The 19,711-nt window shown below is 39.1% G+C and overlaps 1 protein-coding gene across 1 annotated transcript in view; it reads left to right on the forward strand.

Moving 5' to 3' along the window:
* The window catches only part of ADCY2 (adenylate cyclase 2), a 206,976-nt gene that overhangs the window by 66,296 nt on the left and 120,969 nt on the right, over nucleotides 1–19,711 (forward strand). The window contains exon 3 of the mRNA XM_038175758.2: nucleotides 2,105–2,266. Coding sequence (XP_038031686.1) covers nucleotides 2,105–2,266 — 162 coding nt within the window. The remainder of the gene's footprint in view (nucleotides 1–2,104; nucleotides 2,267–19,711) is intronic.

A 19,711-nucleotide genomic window follows, 5' to 3' on the forward strand; every position in this document is an offset into this window, starting at 1 on the left:
TATTTGTGGAAGGTTAAAGTTCTCCATTTATTTTAACCATAGAAAGTAGTGGAGTGCCTTACAGAAAGGGTAGTTGTTGGTAGCAGTCTTACAAATGTGTGGCTGACACAGTGTTATTCTAGGTACCGAGCTGAATACCACTAGAAATATTGCAATATACCAAAATATTTTCCTGTGCTTAGCAGTCTGTTTTATGTTGAAATTGAAAAACAACAGCATCATATTATACCTTAAATCCACTAATGAGTTTTAGTTTATACCTAGCGTATACCTCACAAGTCAGATGGATTGTTTAGTCTGGCAATACAGCCAAGCCATATTCAAGTACATAAAATATGCAAGCCCTGCTTTTTGGAAACAATCCAGTTAGAGAAGGATAATTTTTTATTTTCTAATCACGAAGTTCTCACAAATATGTAAATGACTTCTGCCCCCAAGTCGATTAGAAAGCTAAACATGGAAACAATGCAACCTTGTTTCCATGAAAAGTCCCTGGGACTTGGAGGCGTTTGAAATCCAAATCCATCTCCCAGGACTAGGATTCTTCTTCAAACCTTTTTTTTTTGACAGGAAACATGTCTGAGGCAGTGGGTCTTATATGCCTGTAAGGTTTTTTTCCCTCTGGTATCCAGCCATGTTAAGTCTATATTACTGGATCTTTCACTTCCATTCTTACCACCTAACTCATTCAGCCTGTTCCCCTACGCTGCTGCCTGTTTTTGTGACATAGAAGAAAATGAGATTGCTTTTAACATGATTTGTTTTCAGCAAAATCACATTTGCTGTTACTTATGTTTGTCGTAACTTTCAGTATATGTGCTTATGAATTGTTTTATTATTTGGTCTGTTACTGCTCCAGGAATTGAAGCTAAACTGACCAGTTGTTAATTCCTTAGCTTTTCTTTTTCCCAGCCTTTCAAAGGCATATTCTGTGCTTCCTTCTTCCTGCCTGCCAGAACTTTCTGCATCTTTCCCAAATTTTCAGATTATCGGTTAGCTCTCTCAGTATCCCAGATGATTTTTACCAGGCCAGGATACTTCGAAAACACCATGCTTACATAATCCTCTTTTTACCCAGACCAGGTTTTTAGGCTCTTTTTCTTTGCTGTTAGTTTCATTAGTATCTGATCACAGTTAAAGCTTTAAGGAGAACTGAAACTGAAGAGATGTCAAATGTTTCTGTTTCCTTGTGCTGTCAGCTGATAGTCTGGCTGACACATTTCCAAAACGGTCGACTATGGTACGCAAAATCTGTCTCCTAAATCCACTTATTCTTTTTCCATATGTGGTGGACCTTGGAATGTATACATATCATCAAATACATAATCTTTTCTATGTGTAATGAAGGAATACCTTTTCCTGATACAGTTTGGGTTGTGTATTTGGAGAGTTTGTTCCCTACAGTGTGGATACCAGTATCTTTTTCTAGGAAGCTAACTGTAAATTCTGCTTATGGGCTGTGATTGTCTGAAGTTACTTTTCATGTCCAAATAAACGTTGTGTTTTTATTGAATTTGACATACATCGTCTATATGCACATGAAGTATAATCTTGCTAAACCAAAATGCTTGTCTCAATTTTGGCTTTTTGTATAATCCAACATTTTATTAAATTGTAAATTTTTAGCACATCAAGATGAATGAAATTTCTCTGTATTGCAATTCCTTAGACCCTGGAGTGGAGTGATTTGGCAAATGAATTGTTTTGTAAGGCAGCTTACAGTCAGAAACCACTAGTCGCAGGGGAGCTACACTCTAAGTGTAGCTCCCCTGCTACAGGGTGGTTAATAAAATTAAACTTTGGAAACATAAATTTAAAGTTAAATTTGAAATGTTAAATAAATTGGAGCACTGTGAAGTTCTTGAACCAGTAAGTGGTGTCTTGAAACTGCACTTCTTAAATTAAATATAATGCAATTTTTCCAATACTTTCTTAAATTAATTCTTCCTAAATCAATTTTCTGCAGTGGCTAACAGTAACTTTCCTATAAGAAAAAAAGATAAGTAACTTTATGCCGATGATGTTCAAAATGAAATGCTACTTTTTAAATATTATTCAAGAGTGAATTTGACATGCTTTTTTTTTGTCTTGCTGTCTTGCACAGGTGTCATTTTTCTTGTTCATTATTTTCGTGGTGTATACCATGCTGCCCTTCAACATGAGGGACGCTATAGTTGCCAGCGTCTTGACCTCTGCGTCTCATACGATTGTGCTGAGCGTCTGTCTGTCGGGTACAACTGATGTAAAGGAACACTTGGTTTGGCAGGTAGGTGCTTTGTGGAATTAATGATTAATTGCACGCTGAATATCCTGGTAAATGAGACCACAAGTTTCTCAACTGGGGCTTGGCTGTATAAATTTATGTCTCTCTTCATTTCTGAATTGCCACAGACTTAATTCATCATTAGTCATTTTCTAATCACGGGGATGTCAGTAATGTAATGTCTTGCTGAAACCAACCTGAAGTGATAGAATATATAGCCACACAATGCTTACCAGTGTTAAAACTAACATTGATCAAAAAAGTATGTGATGCAACCATTTTCTAGTAGGTGCATTACCACTCAGCTCTGTATATATGCTCTGTGTGTATATGCTCACACCTCGCTGCTCTCCTCACCTTATCAAAGACTAACTTCTCAGACAAAGGAATTTTCCAGGTAGCAGTGTTATCTTTTACTCAAAAATGCACTGAGCATCGAAAATGCTTGACCCATGAATGCTTGACCCTGTGGTCAGCTGGGTTACCTTTCTTGTTGGAAAGAGATTGTCCTCTTTCCAACAAGTCTGATGTAGGACTTGTCCTAATTTTGTAATTCTCAGCCTTTTATAGGAATTTTACAGCCTCGTCCTGGCTGGGCCCACTGATTGAAGAGGACAGGCTGGCTGCAGACACCATGGCATTTAGAGAATGCACCGGTGTTTGCAGTTGGGTTTTGGCTTGTAACTAAACTCTGATACTTGTACTACTGGACATGGCTCAGACAAATATTTTTTTAAAAAAATCCTAATAGTAGTTGTTTTTTTTTTCCTCCCTGTTCTGCAGAAGAACTTTCAAATGGTGAAGTACAACAGTTTTTATTGTGGTACTGTGGTGACCCTAGCTGTCATTACTAGAAATCTCTATTTTAAGGAAAAAAATAGATTTCATTTTGAAAAGCATATACGTGCTCTTTTCTATCTTTGTGTCATTTTAGGGAAATGGAATTCTTTTAACTTTTACATCAAAATGGACTGAAGCTTAGAAGTAAATGCATTTTTATAAACATATCAGCAGAACAAGAAAAGCATTCAAGTTACTTCAGCCTTATTCGAAAAACACTGTGTCTCAGAGCATAACTTCAAAACTGCAGTGATTTTACAAAAGTTGTGCTTTGTAAGTTATTCAGGGAGATGCATTTTATTTCCAGACATAGCTGCAGACCCATGTTATCTGAAGTATTGAAACTGAAGTCTGAAAAACAATAGATGTTCTAAGATGTAGTTTTCAATAGAAATTTTCAAATGGTGAGATAAGTGGTTTTACTTTTCTTCTCCTGATTTGGGTTAGTTGTGTGCTTGTTGGTGAGGCTGCTGAATTGTGCTGTATGTTAAACAAGAACCATGGTCATCAGTCAATATAGTATTTTAATAATTCAGTAATATGTTATTGATGATTGTAGTGGAATAAATCAAGGAGGATGTTATTTCATGTTGACCTATGGGCTTTGTTTAGGGCATAGAAATGTATTAGTAAGTTGGCAGCTTCTTCCCTAAAATGTTTTGGTATGGTGTTGCTCTTGGGAACATTTATTTATTTTCCTGCCTATCGTTCTAGCCCATTAAAATTCGGTACAACTGAAACTGTACTTTCAGAGATGTTACTTTTTAGACACAGTATGTCTCCAGAATCAAAAGAAGTAAATTATGGGCTCTGTTGTACAATTCATGTCTTTTATCTCTTCTGCAACTTCCAGTTTCATTTGGAAAGAGTGGAAGTCTTTGAGCGGTTTGTAAATTTGTTAAGAATATTTAATTTCCAGAATGTTATTAATTTTCTATTCCCTCTTTGCAAAACGTATGAAATGTTCTGAATATTTTGGCAGTTACTGAAGGTACTGAGCACACCGCGTTCTCACGGATGTGTGGCAGGGATGGAGTGCTGCACCACAGCTCATTGTGCCCTCTGGACTCTTTTAGATTACTGTTGTTTATACTTTGGAGTGTAAGCAGAAAAATGTTTGTTTTGTGTTCTTTGTGTTTGAAATCTGGACCACAAACAAAGGATTGCGTTAGCGATACTGATTATATTAAAAATTGAAATAACAAGTTTGTCAATGATGCACCTCAGGTTGGTATAGGATGTGTGTGTAATTTCTAAAAAACAGAAATAGGGTATGGTTATTTAAAAGGGTCATGCTGTTGAATCTTTTTCTTTTGGGGGTGGGAGGAGAGAAGAATTTTGTGAGGCCTGAAATGTTCTTTCACAGAGCTCAGTCACTAAAGCACAGAGATGAGGAAATAGTAGTAGACTGAGTTTTGAAAGCTTAAAAAAATCATTCAGAGTTAAGTTGAGTAAATCCATGATTTGGGAGATACATTCAGATTTTACAAAAATATATATATTATGATTTCAGGGCTACTGGTTCATCTCAGGAAAGCAGAAGAAAAATCCATAATGCTGTTAGCCATGAATTGTGCATTTTCTTTCTGGCAGGATTTTTTGTTTTTTCCACAGGTAGGAAACTAGTAGCACACATTTAAGAAGCAGAAAGTAGTATAAAAAATCTGCTGGTGGGTAAACAACAGATATTATAGCATATGTGTCATGTATATATGGCATATATCCTTCTGTAGAGAGTGCATGCATCTCCTTTATAACTACTTTCTTTATATTGGAAGACTGATTAATTTCCTTGGAGCTTTCTGTTCTCTTGGCTGAGCAAAATCAGTTCTTTCAGTCTTTGTATAGCAACTTCTGCCTTCTAATCCATTTGGTAGCCCTCTGCCCGACCCCCTCCAATTTTTCAGCGTCTTGCAGTGACTCTGGTTGGTATCCCATAGCATTTTGAAAGCTAAGCATACCTTCAGTCCGTCAGCAGAGAAAAATTGATGTTCAGAAGTACGTGTATGTTCTTATGTTGAGCTTAGGCAGACCCTATTTTGCTGGGTTTGCTGCTCTAAAGTTTTACTCCCAAAATTGGCTTCATTATAGCTGAAGTACTTAGCATGCTTTTGATTATCCAGTGATGGTAGCAGTCAGAGGTATTGAGGTAAAAGGCTCTTGCTGAGGTAAATAATTCTCCAATACTCTCTGCTGGTTGAATGAGCTAGTTTCTGCTTGGCCCATGCATGTCTTTTGGGGAGGAAGGATCATCCTTAGTGTAAAAATTGGCCATGATGGAGATCTTCCACAAGCCTTGACTTCTTTGTCCACGGTTGTTGACTGCTGGTGTTAAAATCATGTTCCTCTTTACTGGTAGGAATTTGTCTAGCCTTTTCATCTAGCTTTCATCTGTTAGAACGGGCAGACCCAGTAGTACCCAATTTCTTTTTCTCCCATGAGAGTATTTCTAGACTACCCTGAATTCACTTCATAACCTTTTATGTTAGTAAAATAAATGGGTTGCCTGCTTTTATACCAGCTCAGCCTTGCATCACTTTCTCAGCTCTTCTCTGAGTCCTTTCTTGTGCTTTGCCAGCATCTTCCTTGCCACGTGGATGTTAGCCCTAGAGAACCATGCCAGGAGAAGCCGCAGTGGTGCCAAATGCTAATCGGGGACTCAGTCCACAAAGAGATTAGTGTGCTGCGGTGCTCAGCACAGAGACGTGGGTTCTGCCATAAAACACCCAGCTAGCCTCCCCAGAGCTGAATGCACAGCAGTGGGATCTGTGACAGGGAGGAGGAAAAAAAAGTCCTGTGTTCCAGCCTCAACTTACAAAAAAAACCCAACTTTGTATGTATGTTTTTTTCTATTGACAATTTTAATCCTAGTCCTATCTAGTCCAGGACTCAGCTCCCTCTTTCCACATGAACATCCTACTACTATGCAGGGAAGCTGTAACATGGGGTTTCTGCTGGCACCCTCATGATTAGGACCGCTGCAGGAGAACACACCTCTAGTTGTGCCATTAAGGCATTTGGCTCAGAAGACTTCAGCAACTTAACATCCCTTCCAGTTACTGCTGGAATGAGAAGTATTTCACTGCCATCCCCTGTTATAAACACATAACCTGTTTCTCCCCAAACCAGAGCAGATTCTAATCAAATACTTGTGGGTTTCCTTCCTTATTAACTGCCCAGCTGCTCTGATCTTGGAATGGGCTGATACTATCAATAGAGGTCATTTCAATATGTTGAAAATAAGCGAAACAATATCCTTAAATGTACTAGAAGGTTCCACTTTTCTTTTTCCCTATGTTATATATGAGGGGTGTGATTTTTTTTATTTTAGTCTTTAAAAAAAATTGTTGCTTTTACTCTCTCAGCAAACAAAGTTGTCACTTTTGTAATCTTTTTTCACTAGCTAGCCTAAATATTTTCCAAACCTTGTCTAAATTGCTACAAACTGTCACTCAAGTCTTTTTCTTTAAACAAGTGTTCCTTACTTTTTTTTTTTTTTTTTTTTGGCAGCTCCTGGCAGCATTGTAGAAGTGGTCCCTACTAAAGGCGCAAATTTGTAACAGCATGCATATGTACATGTGTATATATACAAATTGTTTTGGACGCTGTTCAAGAATGCATACAGCAAAAAGAAACAAATTGTAATAATTTTTATATGACTATTGTTTGATTTTTGCTTCTGCTCTCAGCTCCTTTCTCTTAGTGTGGATAAACTCTAAGATAGCGCTGAATGAAAATTTTGTTAATTTCAAGAACATTTGAATTGGGAAATTCCAAGGCCACATACACAAAGTCATGTGCATTTACCATCATCTGGGCTGAGGTGACCTATTATGACATGGATTGTATCTTCTGTGCGAAGGACAACTAAAGATGAACCTACTACCCTAGTCTTATGTGGTTTGCTGGTGTGTGTACGCTAACTAGAAGTCCAAAGGATGTTTTCTGTTTGATTCCTGATTCACAAACTTTCAGGATATTTTTTTTTCAAGCTTTGTAGTGACTAAGAAATTGGTATTATTATTTTTTAAATAAAGTTAAATTCCTTTTTTCTACCTTTATTTTTCCTCCTGAATAGGATACAGGAATTGATTTTTGTGGCAGGTTTGGCTAGCCAGCAGTCTGCTATTAGGGTCCTGGTGCTTGGCTTATGAAGTGTTCAGGCCTCAGAGAGCTTTTAGGAAGAGTCCTCTCTTGAACTAACCCCCACCCGTGTAGCTGCCTCTGCCAGTCTGAGAGACCACAGTGGCTTATGCAATCCTGGCCCAGAAACCCATCAGCAGTGTGATTCTTCTGGCTTGTGTTTTGTGTCTTCTGTCTCTTTCCTATTTTCTGTCACTGCCAGTGGTTTTCCACCGTGTCAGTTTTCTTCTGAATTTTAAAAAATAAGACCTGCTGGGTGTCATCTGTCTGGACAAGTCACGTGCCTTTTCAAGGGAAACTGGTTAGTCTGATATGAACTGTATTGTGCAAAACTGCTGCAGTTTATCCTGTTTAAAGTATAAACTTTCATGTTTTTCATGATTTTTTCCTTCAAAGATTGTTTAGAAGTCTCACATACCACTGAAGTGGGGCTGACAGGCCTGTAAGTGTTAAGACCCCTGTGTTCTGAATGCAGCATCAGATTTGGTGTCCTTTCATCATGTATTTAAGTTATGCACTGATGGACCTTTTGCAACGACTCACTACCTCTGACAGAGTGCCCCTGCTTACCCTGTCCTGCAAACCATGATTGCTGTGGGGAGGCTGACTGCAGGAGGCAGACACAAACCCAGACAGCACCAGCAGCTTCATCCTGCTCCCCTCTCTGGCTGGACAGGGTGGAGGTCCCACTAGTGACAATACACAGACACGCACATACATGTACAAGGTGGGTCCCCCCTTAGCGAGTGGGGCCTGGGCAGGATGTCCCTCCTGCTGAGTCCTTCATTTGGGCTCCCACCTGCCTCTGTGCTCCTCTGGGCCTGTGGAGGTGGGCTGCTGGCTGCTGGGATGGTCCCAGCAGCGAGGGGGTGTTATTCAGGCCATCAGTCTGTGCTCCTCTGTCTGTGTGCAGCTTTCTGTTGCTTAACCTGTCAATAATTGCATGATTATTTCTAGCTAGATTCACGAGCTGATGCTTAACAGGTGTTTTGCAATTCATACTTCTGTGAAATCTCTAAAAGAACCATTCTTTATCTAAATTATAAATATTTACATTAATCTATTCAGAGTTAATAGCACTTCTAATTATTTTCTGTCTTATCAGCTCCTAGAAAAAAAAATACTAGACAGTATCAGATGGTAGACTAAATTTTCAAATATAGGAAACTAATATGGCATCTGTAATATACATCTAGATGTTCTGATCAACGTGCATCACATAGGCCTATCTGTTTTGTTTAGAGCACCAATTTAGACTCATTTGTTAACCAAGCATATTTAATAGGTGATGATATTTAGAACAAATGTTTTATGTAACATTATGAGCGGAATGCCAGCAAAATGCAATTACAAAGCATCAGTATTGACTGGCTAAAAAAGAAGAAAATGTTATATAACCAGAAGACTCAGAAACAGAATTGAAGTTGGTTTATGCTGTTGTTATGTAGATAGAAGAAAAAAAAATGTTTAGAAGAAAAGGATGGAAAGAAAGGCAGTGTCTTTAAGTACGTGCATTATTATATAACCTCTGTGGCTGTAAAGCTACACAGTGAAAGCTTAAAGCACATAGGAATGTTAGTAATCTGAATGGCTAAAAGCTGTGGGTTGAATTTATCCTACAGTACAATTCAGCCTGGAATGCCATTTGTTGAAAGAGCTGGGGAATAGCAGTTCATGAAGGTAATGCAGGTTAACTCTTGCTTTCACCTGCAGATACACAAATGGAGTTGCTGTTATCACTGCAGAAGAGGCAGAGTGCAGTGACTGCTACTGAAGGAGGGAGGCTGTACTTCTTGGAGCAGCAGCTGTTGTGTCCCCCACACCCCTCCCACCTTTCTCCCTTCACTTTCCCCACCCCAGCAGCGGTCTGGCTCACCAAGTTGTGCAGCAGCTGCAAAACAGTTCCAGAGATGGATGCTGTGCCTTGTATAGCATGATACAGTAGGCATATTTTTATGATTGCACATGTGTTTCTTTGCCCTTGATTCTATGCTTAAATCTAGGCAGGTATTGAAATACCAGCTGCTATAGTTTTTAATTTATTTTTACAATCTGCAGATGTACTTTGGATTTCACTTCTTCAAGGCAGTTTAGATACGCTTATGAAGAGCCCACTTGCCTAGGAGAGTATAGATATGTAGGAGAATGTGCAATTTCCTTTCATAGTATTCAAGCATTAACAAGGAGAATGCGAACATCTTCCGAAAGGATGTAAAGAGGAGACCTGCAATACTTAACATGAAAGAAAAATAAAAAAGGCTGAGATATGCAATGCCATAGTGAAGTGAGACCATATGCAAAGAAGGCCGTGTAGTTTTTCAAAAGCAGTTTATACCTGCAGCCCCAAATCAGCATGTTAGAAATGCATAGAAAATAGTTCTGGTGAGATGTGTAGGAAACCATCAAAGCACCAAAGATAAATAATACATGCCTACCTTTTCTAAAATCATGAAAATATCTCCAGTTAGCACTGATTCTCAAGCTTTCCTGGAAGGGTCAGATTGCCTTTTTGTGTCCACTTCATTTAAGTTGGCATTTGTATCAGCAATAAATTTCATCTGTATTTTTATTTACCACTCATATACTACTATAGTTCACGTTTCTTGTCCTAAAAGTTACAATTTTACAAGTTATAATAAAAAGCAGTTTTAATTTTCCAGTATATAAATTTCTTTGATCGAGAAGACCGCAATCTTTTAGTATCTTAACTAAGTTATAAAATGTCCATGTTAGAAGACTCACTTCTGAGGCTGTTACAGCTCCATAAATGTAAGCCAGTTTAATAGATAATTGGAAATTCCAGTACGTTTAATCTGGAACAGAAAGCAGTGTGCTTTACCAGTTGTACTTGCCTCTCTTGCATTATAGTGCTATCGCAGCACCTATTTTCTCACCATACTGAATACCTTTTGCAAGGGAATTGTATGCTGTATACTTTTGAGGATGACGTTAAAGTAAATAGCTTTAACCAGTGAAAAGGTAATACTACACATTCATAATCTCGTCATAGAGTCCTTCCAGATAGCTTTTCTAAAGATTCTTTAATTCCTTTAATTGTTAGGTTTGCTGTTTTCTTTCCATTTTCACAGACATTGTGCATATTTTTTGGTTATGTAGTACCTTTATGGCTTGGTATTCTGTGTCCAATTCAATGTGAATTACTTCTTACTGCAGCTGAAGCATAAAATTCTGAGATACTTACTCTAGACATGATGCCTCCTCACTTTATGTACTCATAGGGTTGTTATCTATCCCTACACATTAGTTTCAAGAATTCAGTAGTGGAAAAATGCCTTTCACTGTCAAGATGTGGATACATTTCTCTTTGATGTCAGCCAGTTTTAGTGCAAACTAAAGTAAGAAGGATCAGGGGCACAAACACCTTTTGTTGTGAGTGTGGTGAATCAGAATTCAGCTGACATGCTGCTCTCCCCAGAAGACTGACTTCCTGAAGTTGTATGGTTTAGTCCTCCATCTATTTGGAGATGCCTGGAACAGGATGTGGTCCTCTTATTTTTCCTCTGATCCCCTACAGCCCCCTGCTCCTCTGCTGCTGGTTAGGCAGGAGGATCCCTCCTTCCAGTCACCTTCCAAGAACTCGCCCTCCTATGCATTCCTGCAAATCCCCACTTATGCAAATCCTTGGATAGAACCCACTTTGCCCACCCTACTTTTATATTTTGGTCCTCAGTCTGTTGCAGTAAAGCTCTGGCTATGGAGCTACCTGGTTTTTAATTAACTACAGCGTCCAAGTGCCAGTGTTGTAGGTAGGCACTATGGAAACAAGAAGTGGAACCAGTTCATGCCCCAATGAAACAAGGCTGGCTCACATTTACATGCCAGAACTCCCACCCCTTCTTCCTTCCCAAAACCGTGGCCAGGTCTCAACTTTCTCCAAATAATTCCTGATCTTTTCCCTAAGATGTCATGGCTCAAGGAAAATGTTGGTTGGCCCAGATGAAACCTGTGCTAGTGAACAAGGTGACAGCCATACAGCAGTGATGGTCACAGTGCTCAAAACCATGTTCCAGCCTTGTTTTGTCTACCAGCAGATATACAGCTGGAGGGCATAATCTGCAACCCAAAAGTACTTCTTGCTGCTTCCCAGGAGTTTTCCACTGTTTCTTACAGAGTATGTTCTTTCCCTCCTCAGGTTACTCCTATTACTGCACACCCAATGAATGACATCAGTGTTTGTTCTGTATGGATCTGAGTTCAGTGAACCACGTCTGTCCCAGTAATAGCTTCTCACTAGTTATATATGCTTATATATATGTTATATATGTTATATATATGTTATATATGTTACATAAGCTTACCAGCTTCTTACTAGTTATATATGTTAAATCATACATCTCTGCTGTCAGTTTAGACAGGTTCTCAGTATGCTAAAGATTTTATCCTACACATTTGCTGCAAGTATCAGCAGCATGGGCTCTGTTAGCTCTATTGGTTTCTGGGTGGGACACCGTTAGTTATCGCTGATGTTTGACTTCTTCACAGTTACTGCTTTTGTTCTACATTTGTACCTTGATACCAGTTGTACAGAAACATCATACTCTGTTGTTTATAAGACATAGCTATGTTCACGAATGTATTTGCAGTTTTAATCTTGTATTTTGGTTTCTCTATCACTTTGAGGAAGTATTTTCTCACAGGTGAGTAGCAGTCTATCAGCTCTGAAACCCCAAGAACACAGGCTTGAAGTAAATAAGCAGGCTCTGCACCAAGTCCATAAGCTTTATGGATTCAGACTGCGTGAAAACAATTATGCTGCTTTTGAGTCCAGTTTGTCCCTGGAAACACAGAGCTGAATTTGCAGAGCTATGTCTGAACCTCAGGTGAACTCCAGTATCTTTGGATATCGGATATATAATAGCACAGCTAATCCACAACCCCCTATGCTATTTTAAGAGAAAATTAGAATTATTGACATCAAAACAGCGTGGGTCTTCAGAAGATTAAAGCACTTATAGATGCACATAGCTAAGAGAGACTGAAAGGTGGCCAGTAATTACTGACTGGTAATTACAGCCTCACCAAGGCAAGAAAAACCTGAACTAAATCACCCTAAGTGATCCCAACTGATGCTTATTCTCAGTGCTGCAGAAGGAGGCAGGCACCGTCGCACATCCTAACCACTCTGACCTGGAGAAAATTTTCTCTTTGATTGTAAAGCAAGAATAATTGGTTCTGCTGATCCTTTAAGTAGGAAGGTCTTCATGTATGTAAAAGATAAGTTGGGCATCATTCTTGCTCCTGTCTTTTCTTTAGTTGTTGCTACTTTAAAAGACAAAAAGAAGAATTTTAAAGTTCATCTGACCATTTTTAAGCTGTAAGAAATAATCCCATGTAAGTGAGTAGGTAAAACTGGGAAACATAACATTTAGGGTTCCTTAACATAAAAGTGCTGTTGTCTTTTGGAAGTCCAAAATGAGTTTTGCTTAGAAGAAATAAAAAGGAGGCTGGGTTTACTTAATTTTTTTCAAAGATCTACTTCTGTTTAATCTTTGTTTTGAATACTATTTTTCTCCTTATGGCCTTAGTTCAGCAAGGGCTCTATTACACCAACATTTATCCATCCTTACCACTGCAGGCTTTGGTAGTCATATTTACCAGAATTATTTGCTATGCTTTGTTGCATGAGAGAGCCTCAGACCTCAAATGTACGTATGAGGTGTGCTGAAATCCTGTTTACTCTAGTCTGTAGGTGGTGAGACCTCAGATTCTGCCAGAGGTCTTCTGGGGTTCTACAGATGGCTTCTGGATGCTTGCTGTGTCTGGTCTTTGCATACAAATACAGGTACTCCTTCAGAGAGAGACACTTTGGATGTTCATTCACTGCTTGGCCTGTGGAAAGAATTATCATTAAAATTTGGTCTGTGGAAGGAATAGCCCATAGTGACAGCAAGAAACGCTACCAGGTTGCCCGCCTGCTCCAGACAACTTCTGTGTGGGACAGAAATAGAAAGAAGATGGTGTATTTCCAGTGTGATGCCAGAAGAGGCTGTTGCTGTAGTGATAGTGTCCTCTGTGCTTAACTGGGTCATGAAGTGGTGGCATTTAACTGGAGTTCCTCTACACTAGCATGCTCTTTAGGTCTGCTCATCATGTTAATTGACTTTACAGCATCAAATCCACTCAGGTTGGTCGAAACCTTTAGGACTTCTGTTTGACTTTTTTCTTCTTTTTAGTAAAATAAACATAGGAAACATTTTTGGAAGTCTTAAAAGAGTAGTAATTGTCATAATGCAAAAAAAAAAAAAAGACAATAAAAAAGGAGAAGAGGGTTGAGAAGAAAACAGATGAAAGTTGTCTGTGTGAAAATGATGACATAACCATAAGGGCTAATAAGGAAGAAAGGTGAAATTCTGAAAAATTAGTGGGTAGATAATGCTATTCTGTCTGCACTATCAAGTGTGCCTTACAGTTTGCTCTAAAATTTTTCTGCTTTTGTTGCTTAGTCTTCAGTGCAGACACCTTGTATTCTGTTAGCCAGCAGTTTAGACATCGAATATTTTCCTTGGGTTTTTGGTTAACTCACTCACCTTGGTTTAGTTTATTGCTGCTGCACTGGTGACCTCTGAGGGCAGAGATAATTTCTTCTCTGCTGTTATTGGTATTGACTGTGTCACTTCATAGTCTCTTGTTCATGCTATGCACATCCTCTTTGTACTATTCAGTTATTTTCTCCCTGCTACATCATTTCAGCTTCCATTGCACTGCATCAGCTAAAAATATTCCTGAATCAAATCCTCAGGTTCCTCATGAGCAGGACTGGCCTTGCTGGGACAGTGGGAGAACAGACAGCAATCTCTGCTCATTTCTTTGTAAACATGTTCTGAATTCTCACTGGATTTACCTGTGTCGACAGTCCTGGGCCTTGTCAACAAACTTTAATTTTCTGTTGAGTTAGACTGAAAGTAAAAATCCCACTTAGCAACACCCCTTTCCTCAGCAGAATGATGGAGTTCCAGGCAACTATAATAGTATTAGAGTTGAAAAGAATTGGGATAAGCGTAAAAATGCTGCTCTATAATTACTAGACTGACATGTTTCTTGTTAGCTAAGAAATGCCACAGGTAGTCATTGTGGGAGTGCACAGAGGCAGGGGCTGTGTATCAGAGGGAAAGGCTTGCTTTATGTAAACTGCCAGAGCAGAAAACTTTGTTCCTCAAGAGATAATGAGTATCCATGCAGGTGGTTGTGTACCTTTTTCCTCTTTCTGAGTGTTGAAATAAATATAAGGATAAAGAGCAGAGATGAGTGCAGAGTGTTAAGAGTCAATGCAGAGAGGTCACTATAATTTTCTTTATAAGAAGGCACAGATTAAACTAATAAAGCTTCTGAAAAGGGATCTACAATGATGGATCCTGTTTCCATCCTTAATATGACTGACAGAGTTCCTTTCATTCTCATTTTAAAATTGGTGTCGCCTATTACTTAGTCTGTGGCAACAGTACTAGGATGATAGCAGTGTCCAGACTGTCATTAATGTTAGGAACAATTTGAATGATTTGATATGAGGCATAATGGGGTGTCATAGGGAGTTGAGGAGCTAAGAAATAAAGCAAGAGTTGGAAAATTGGAAAATCCATGATTGCTTATCTAGACACTTAAATACTTCAGGGTGATTTTTCTGTATATCTGCAATGTTCTTGCACAGTTTGAGTGGACATGCAGTGCTTGCAGTTAAGTTGGCTTCTTTTATGCTATGGAAAGTCAATCTTCCCTTCTTAAGAACTGTGATTGCTGGCCTTCATGTTGATAGTTCTGAAAGTGGAACCCTTTGAACCAAAGTTCCTCTTTGCTATGAACTAGCAAGAGTCAGAAGTCTCCGGCTTTATTTTAGCCTTCTGAATTTGTTTTCCTTGTAAACAGATGAAAGATTTCTCCCATTTTTTCCTTCTGTTTTTCTCCCACAATGGTTTGTAATCCATTTTCAATTATTTTTGATGACTTTCTATTTCTTACAAGCCTGTTTCTCACCATTATTTCAGGTCTGGCTGGACTTTTTTAAAAAATAAAATAAAATCAAATTTAGGGGATTTTTTGTTGTTGTTGTCCTTCAGTATGCTACATCTTGTCTAAAGCTTCTTTTGGCAAGAGTTCAGCAGCTTAACTGTGTTATAAGAAACATCTTTTGCTGTGCTTCCAACCTTTCATCTGTATGCTTCATTCGAGTATCCCAAACATTCACACCTCAACAGCCTTAACAGCTGGACTCAGTTCACCCTCTACAGGCCATCTGTAACTTCATATTCTGTTGTCAGTGCTTCCCTGTCATCTCTTTCCCTGGCTAAAGGACTTACTTAGTGATCATTTGGAAGTCTCATTTAGAAGTCATTCTATACCTTTGATCTTCTTTGTTGCCTTTCTCTGCTCTGAAAGGAATTTCCTTTACATGATATGAAAGCAGAGTCTGTAAGATAGAAAATCCATTAATGCTTCACGGCATGCTTATTTAGTAAGGAAGTAGGTCACTGTAAATTCTGATGACCCAGAGTGAAGGTGGGGGAGGTGTTGAGCCTGATTCTCAAAACAAGTGGAAATTATCTAAATTGTCACTAGCAAGGAAATGAAAAGTTTGCCCTGAGAAGGACCAATGCAATTTTAAGGTGAAGAGTTAGTGTTTCAATTAAAAAAATGCACATTTTTATGTAGTACATGAAAGAGGCTTGAAATAACCATTTTATATCAATTTAAGAGGAGATAAATATATTTGCTTTTCATGCCAGAACTTAAAATGTTGAGGCCTGTTTCCATCAACAATAGTGGAGAAAAGAGTGACTGATTATACCGTATTATGCTGAAACATGATTGGTTGGGGTTGCGTCCACAGGGCTGTTGCTTATTTTTTGTGTGTGGTGTCTTGTTTTTTTTTTTTTTTTTTTTTTTTTTTGATTTGATTTTAATTTGAACAATGCCAGTTTCAGAGTTGCAAAGGTGAATCCTTTCTTTTCCTGATGAACTGGGGCAGTCCCAGTTGACTGGAATATGACCCCAATCTATGAGAAGGGCAGAAAGGAGAATCCAGGGAATTAGAGGCCTGTCAGTCTGACCTCGGTTCCAAGGAAGATAATGGAGCAGATAATCTTGAATGTCATCATGTGGCACATACAGGGCAATCAACTGATCAGATGCAGCCAGTGTGGATTTTTGAAGGGCAGGTCCTGCCTGCCTATCCCAATACCCTTCTATGACAAGATTAACAGTTTAGTAGATAAGGGAAATGCTGGTGGTGTTGTCTACTGGGATTTTAGTGAAGCATTTGAGTTTCTCACAATATTTTCCTGGAGAAACTGGCTGCTTGTGGCTTGGACAGGTGTATGGTTTGCTGGGTGAGGAGCTGGCTGGATGGCCAGTCTGAGTCATAGTAAAAGGAATTCATTGTGTTTGATGGTCTGTCACCGGTGGTGTCCCCCGTGTCATGGCTCAGGGCTAGGGCCAGTTTTGTTTCACATTTATATCAGTGATCTGGATAAGGGGATCGGGTGTACTCACTAAGTTTGCAGACAATACCAGGGTAGGTGAGACTTAATCTGTTTGTAGTTAGGAAGGTTCTGCAGAGGGATCTAACTAGGCTGTATCAATGGGCCTAGTCCAATTTGCTGACACTAAACAAGGCTAAGTGCTGGGTCCTATACTTGCATTATAACAACCCAATGCAGTGGTATAGGCTTGCAGGAGAGTGGCTGGATAGCTGCCCAGAAGAAAACCTGAGGGTGTGCTAGTCAACAGCCAGCTAATCAATGTGCCAGCAGGACTAGGGAGGTGATGGTCTCCTTGTATGTGGCACTGATGAGACCAGAATTTTGTGTTTTGTTTTGGGCCCCTCACTACAAGCATGTTGAGTTGCTTGAGCACATGCAGAGCAGAGCAACAAAGCTGGTGAAGGGACTAGAAAACAAGATGTATGAGGAATGGCTGAGGGAATTGGGTTTCTTAGCTTCAGAGAAGAGGAGATTGAGGGGAGGCAACATTGCTCTCTACAACTACCTGAAGGGAGGTTTTGGAGAGCTGTCTGTGTTGGTCTCTTTTCTCAGGTAGCAAGTGATAGGACACAAGGAAACAGTCTCAGGTTGTGCTAGGGGAGGTTTAAATTGGACACTGGGAAAAGTGTCTTCACAGAGAGGGTGGTCAAGCATTTGAACAGGCTGCCTGGGAAAATGGTAGAGATGTTTTAGAGGCATGTGGACATGACACTAAAGGACATGGTTTAGTGATAGGACTTGGTAGGTCAGGTTGATCGTTGGACTTCGTGATCCTGAATGTCTTTTCTAACCTGGATGGTTCTGTGATTTTTACATATTTATCTTTCTGTACCTCTGAGATGCGAGAAATCAAAATCCATACTGGCAGGTAAAGTCTCCTTTCTAGACGAGGAGAAATAATTTAACATTCCTGATTATCCTAAGACAAATGTATTTCTCAGTAAAAAAAAAAAAAAAAAAAAAAAAGACACCACATCTGACTGATAATGCAATTACTGGCTTGTTAAGTGGATGGCAAAAGAAAGCATAGTAATTGTGTAGCTACTGATGAGAGAAAATTTTCAGAATGCATTATGTATATTTTGCCTCATCCCAACAAATTCAGTTCACAAAAGACTAGGAACAATGGGCAGCATCTCAAAGGGCTGCTACACTTCAAATTAGAGCCTTCTCTTAAGCATTGAAAACATGGATCAAAGTAAAACTGTAGCATGTATGGCTTGAACCTCATGCTTTCATAGAATCACAGAATTGTCTAGGGTGGAAGAGACCTCAAGATCATTGAGTCCAACCTCTGACCGAACACTAACAAGTCCTCCACTAAACCATATCCCTAAGCTCTACATCTAAACGTCTTTTAAAGACCTCCAGGGATGGTGACTCAACTACTTCCCTGGGCAGCCCGTTCCAATGCCTAACAACCCTCACAGTAAAGAAGTTCTTCCTAATATCCAACCTAAAACACCCCTGGCACAACTTCAGCCTGTTCCCCCTTGTCCTGGCACATGGGAGAATAGACCAACCCCCACCTCTCTACAGCCTCCTTTAATGTAAAGAGCAGTAAGTTTGCCCCTGAGCCTCCTTTTCTCCGGGCTGAACAAGCCCAGCTCCTTCAGCCGCTCCTCGTAGGACTTGTTCTCTAGACCCCTCACCATCTTTGTCGCCCTTCTCTGGACTTGCTCAAGCACCCTGATGCCCTTCTTGTAGCGAGGGGCCCAAAACTGAACACTTTCTTGAACTCAGACTTGCAGATATGTTCATATTATGGGCACCAGATAGTTCACAGCGTTTTTCAAGTAAAGATCATGATATAGTCTGAGGAATATATCAACATTTTGGCTGTGATGATTTTTTTTGTTAGGTAAGGTACTTGTAATACATGTAATAGTGTATATATTGTGTAGATAAATACTTGTATTTTTCCCTGTTCCTAAACATGTAATTTAAGTAGCAATCAAAAGCTCTGGACTTTATTTTGAGAAAAATACTTCCGTACTATACTGTTGTGTTTCTGCTGTGGCTAGCAAGGTCTCCTTGTTAGGTTTCTGTATAAGTTAAATTTATGTTCAAGTATAATCCATTTTAGATTGGTGAGTCCAAATAGAATCAAGGACATCTCTATCACGGGACTTTTGTAGCAGTCTGAATCCAAGTATGGAAGTTTTCACAACAGATTTCTTCGTTAAAGGCTGCACTTCTCTATGAGTTAGGCAATAGAATATCAGACTGAAGTTAAAACATAGATCACATAGGGAATGCAGAGTCCCTTCTGAAAGCCTGATTATCTGGAAGGGCAAGATAGTCTTAAACAAGCAAATAGTGTATATACCTCCTGTATAGATTGACGGTATTGATACTCAGTTTTCTTGTATTGCCTTTTTTTTGGAGGGGGGGGGAGAAGAGGGTTGCTGAGGTGAGGGACAGTGCTAAACCCTAATATACTTGAAAAAAACAATTTATTTTTAAAAAAAAAACAGATATTTTTAATTAATCCTTCAGAAGTTAGTAATTCTTCTGCACTCCAACATTTACATAACTATGCTCAAGTAAACTTTTGAAAAGAGAACAGCAAATATGATTAATATTCTATTGTGGCAGTCAGCTTTGCCTGTTTCATTGTTTTGGTTTGCCTTGTTTTTCCCTTTTCTTGTAGTGCTATACAGAATGAAATTAAAAGACATTCAGCAGAAGCTCTTCAGTTTTTTAAGGAGCTTGTTGAGCTGGATTAAAAAAAAAAAAAAAGCCAAAGCTGTATTCGGTTGCATAACTGTTTTCAACTTCGTGTTTTCTAACAAAAGAGAAGTGATAAGAGTTCATTAGTGCCAAGGTACAGTGCTTTGGGATTCAGAGGAGCTGACCTGTATCTCCAGCTTTCTCTCATGAAGTCATATTGATTTATGTGAAGTGTCATTTTTGAAGTGTCATCTTTCTCTCAGTACCTCCGTTTCTTACATCTCTTTATTGATGGAAT

The sequence above is a fragment of the Anas platyrhynchos genome, chromosome 2 (genome assembly GCF_047663525.1).
Source record: "Anas platyrhynchos isolate ZD024472 breed Pekin duck chromosome 2, IASCAAS_PekinDuck_T2T, whole genome shotgun sequence".
NCBI classification, from domain to species: Eukaryota; Metazoa; Chordata; class Aves; order Anseriformes; family Anatidae; genus Anas; species Anas platyrhynchos.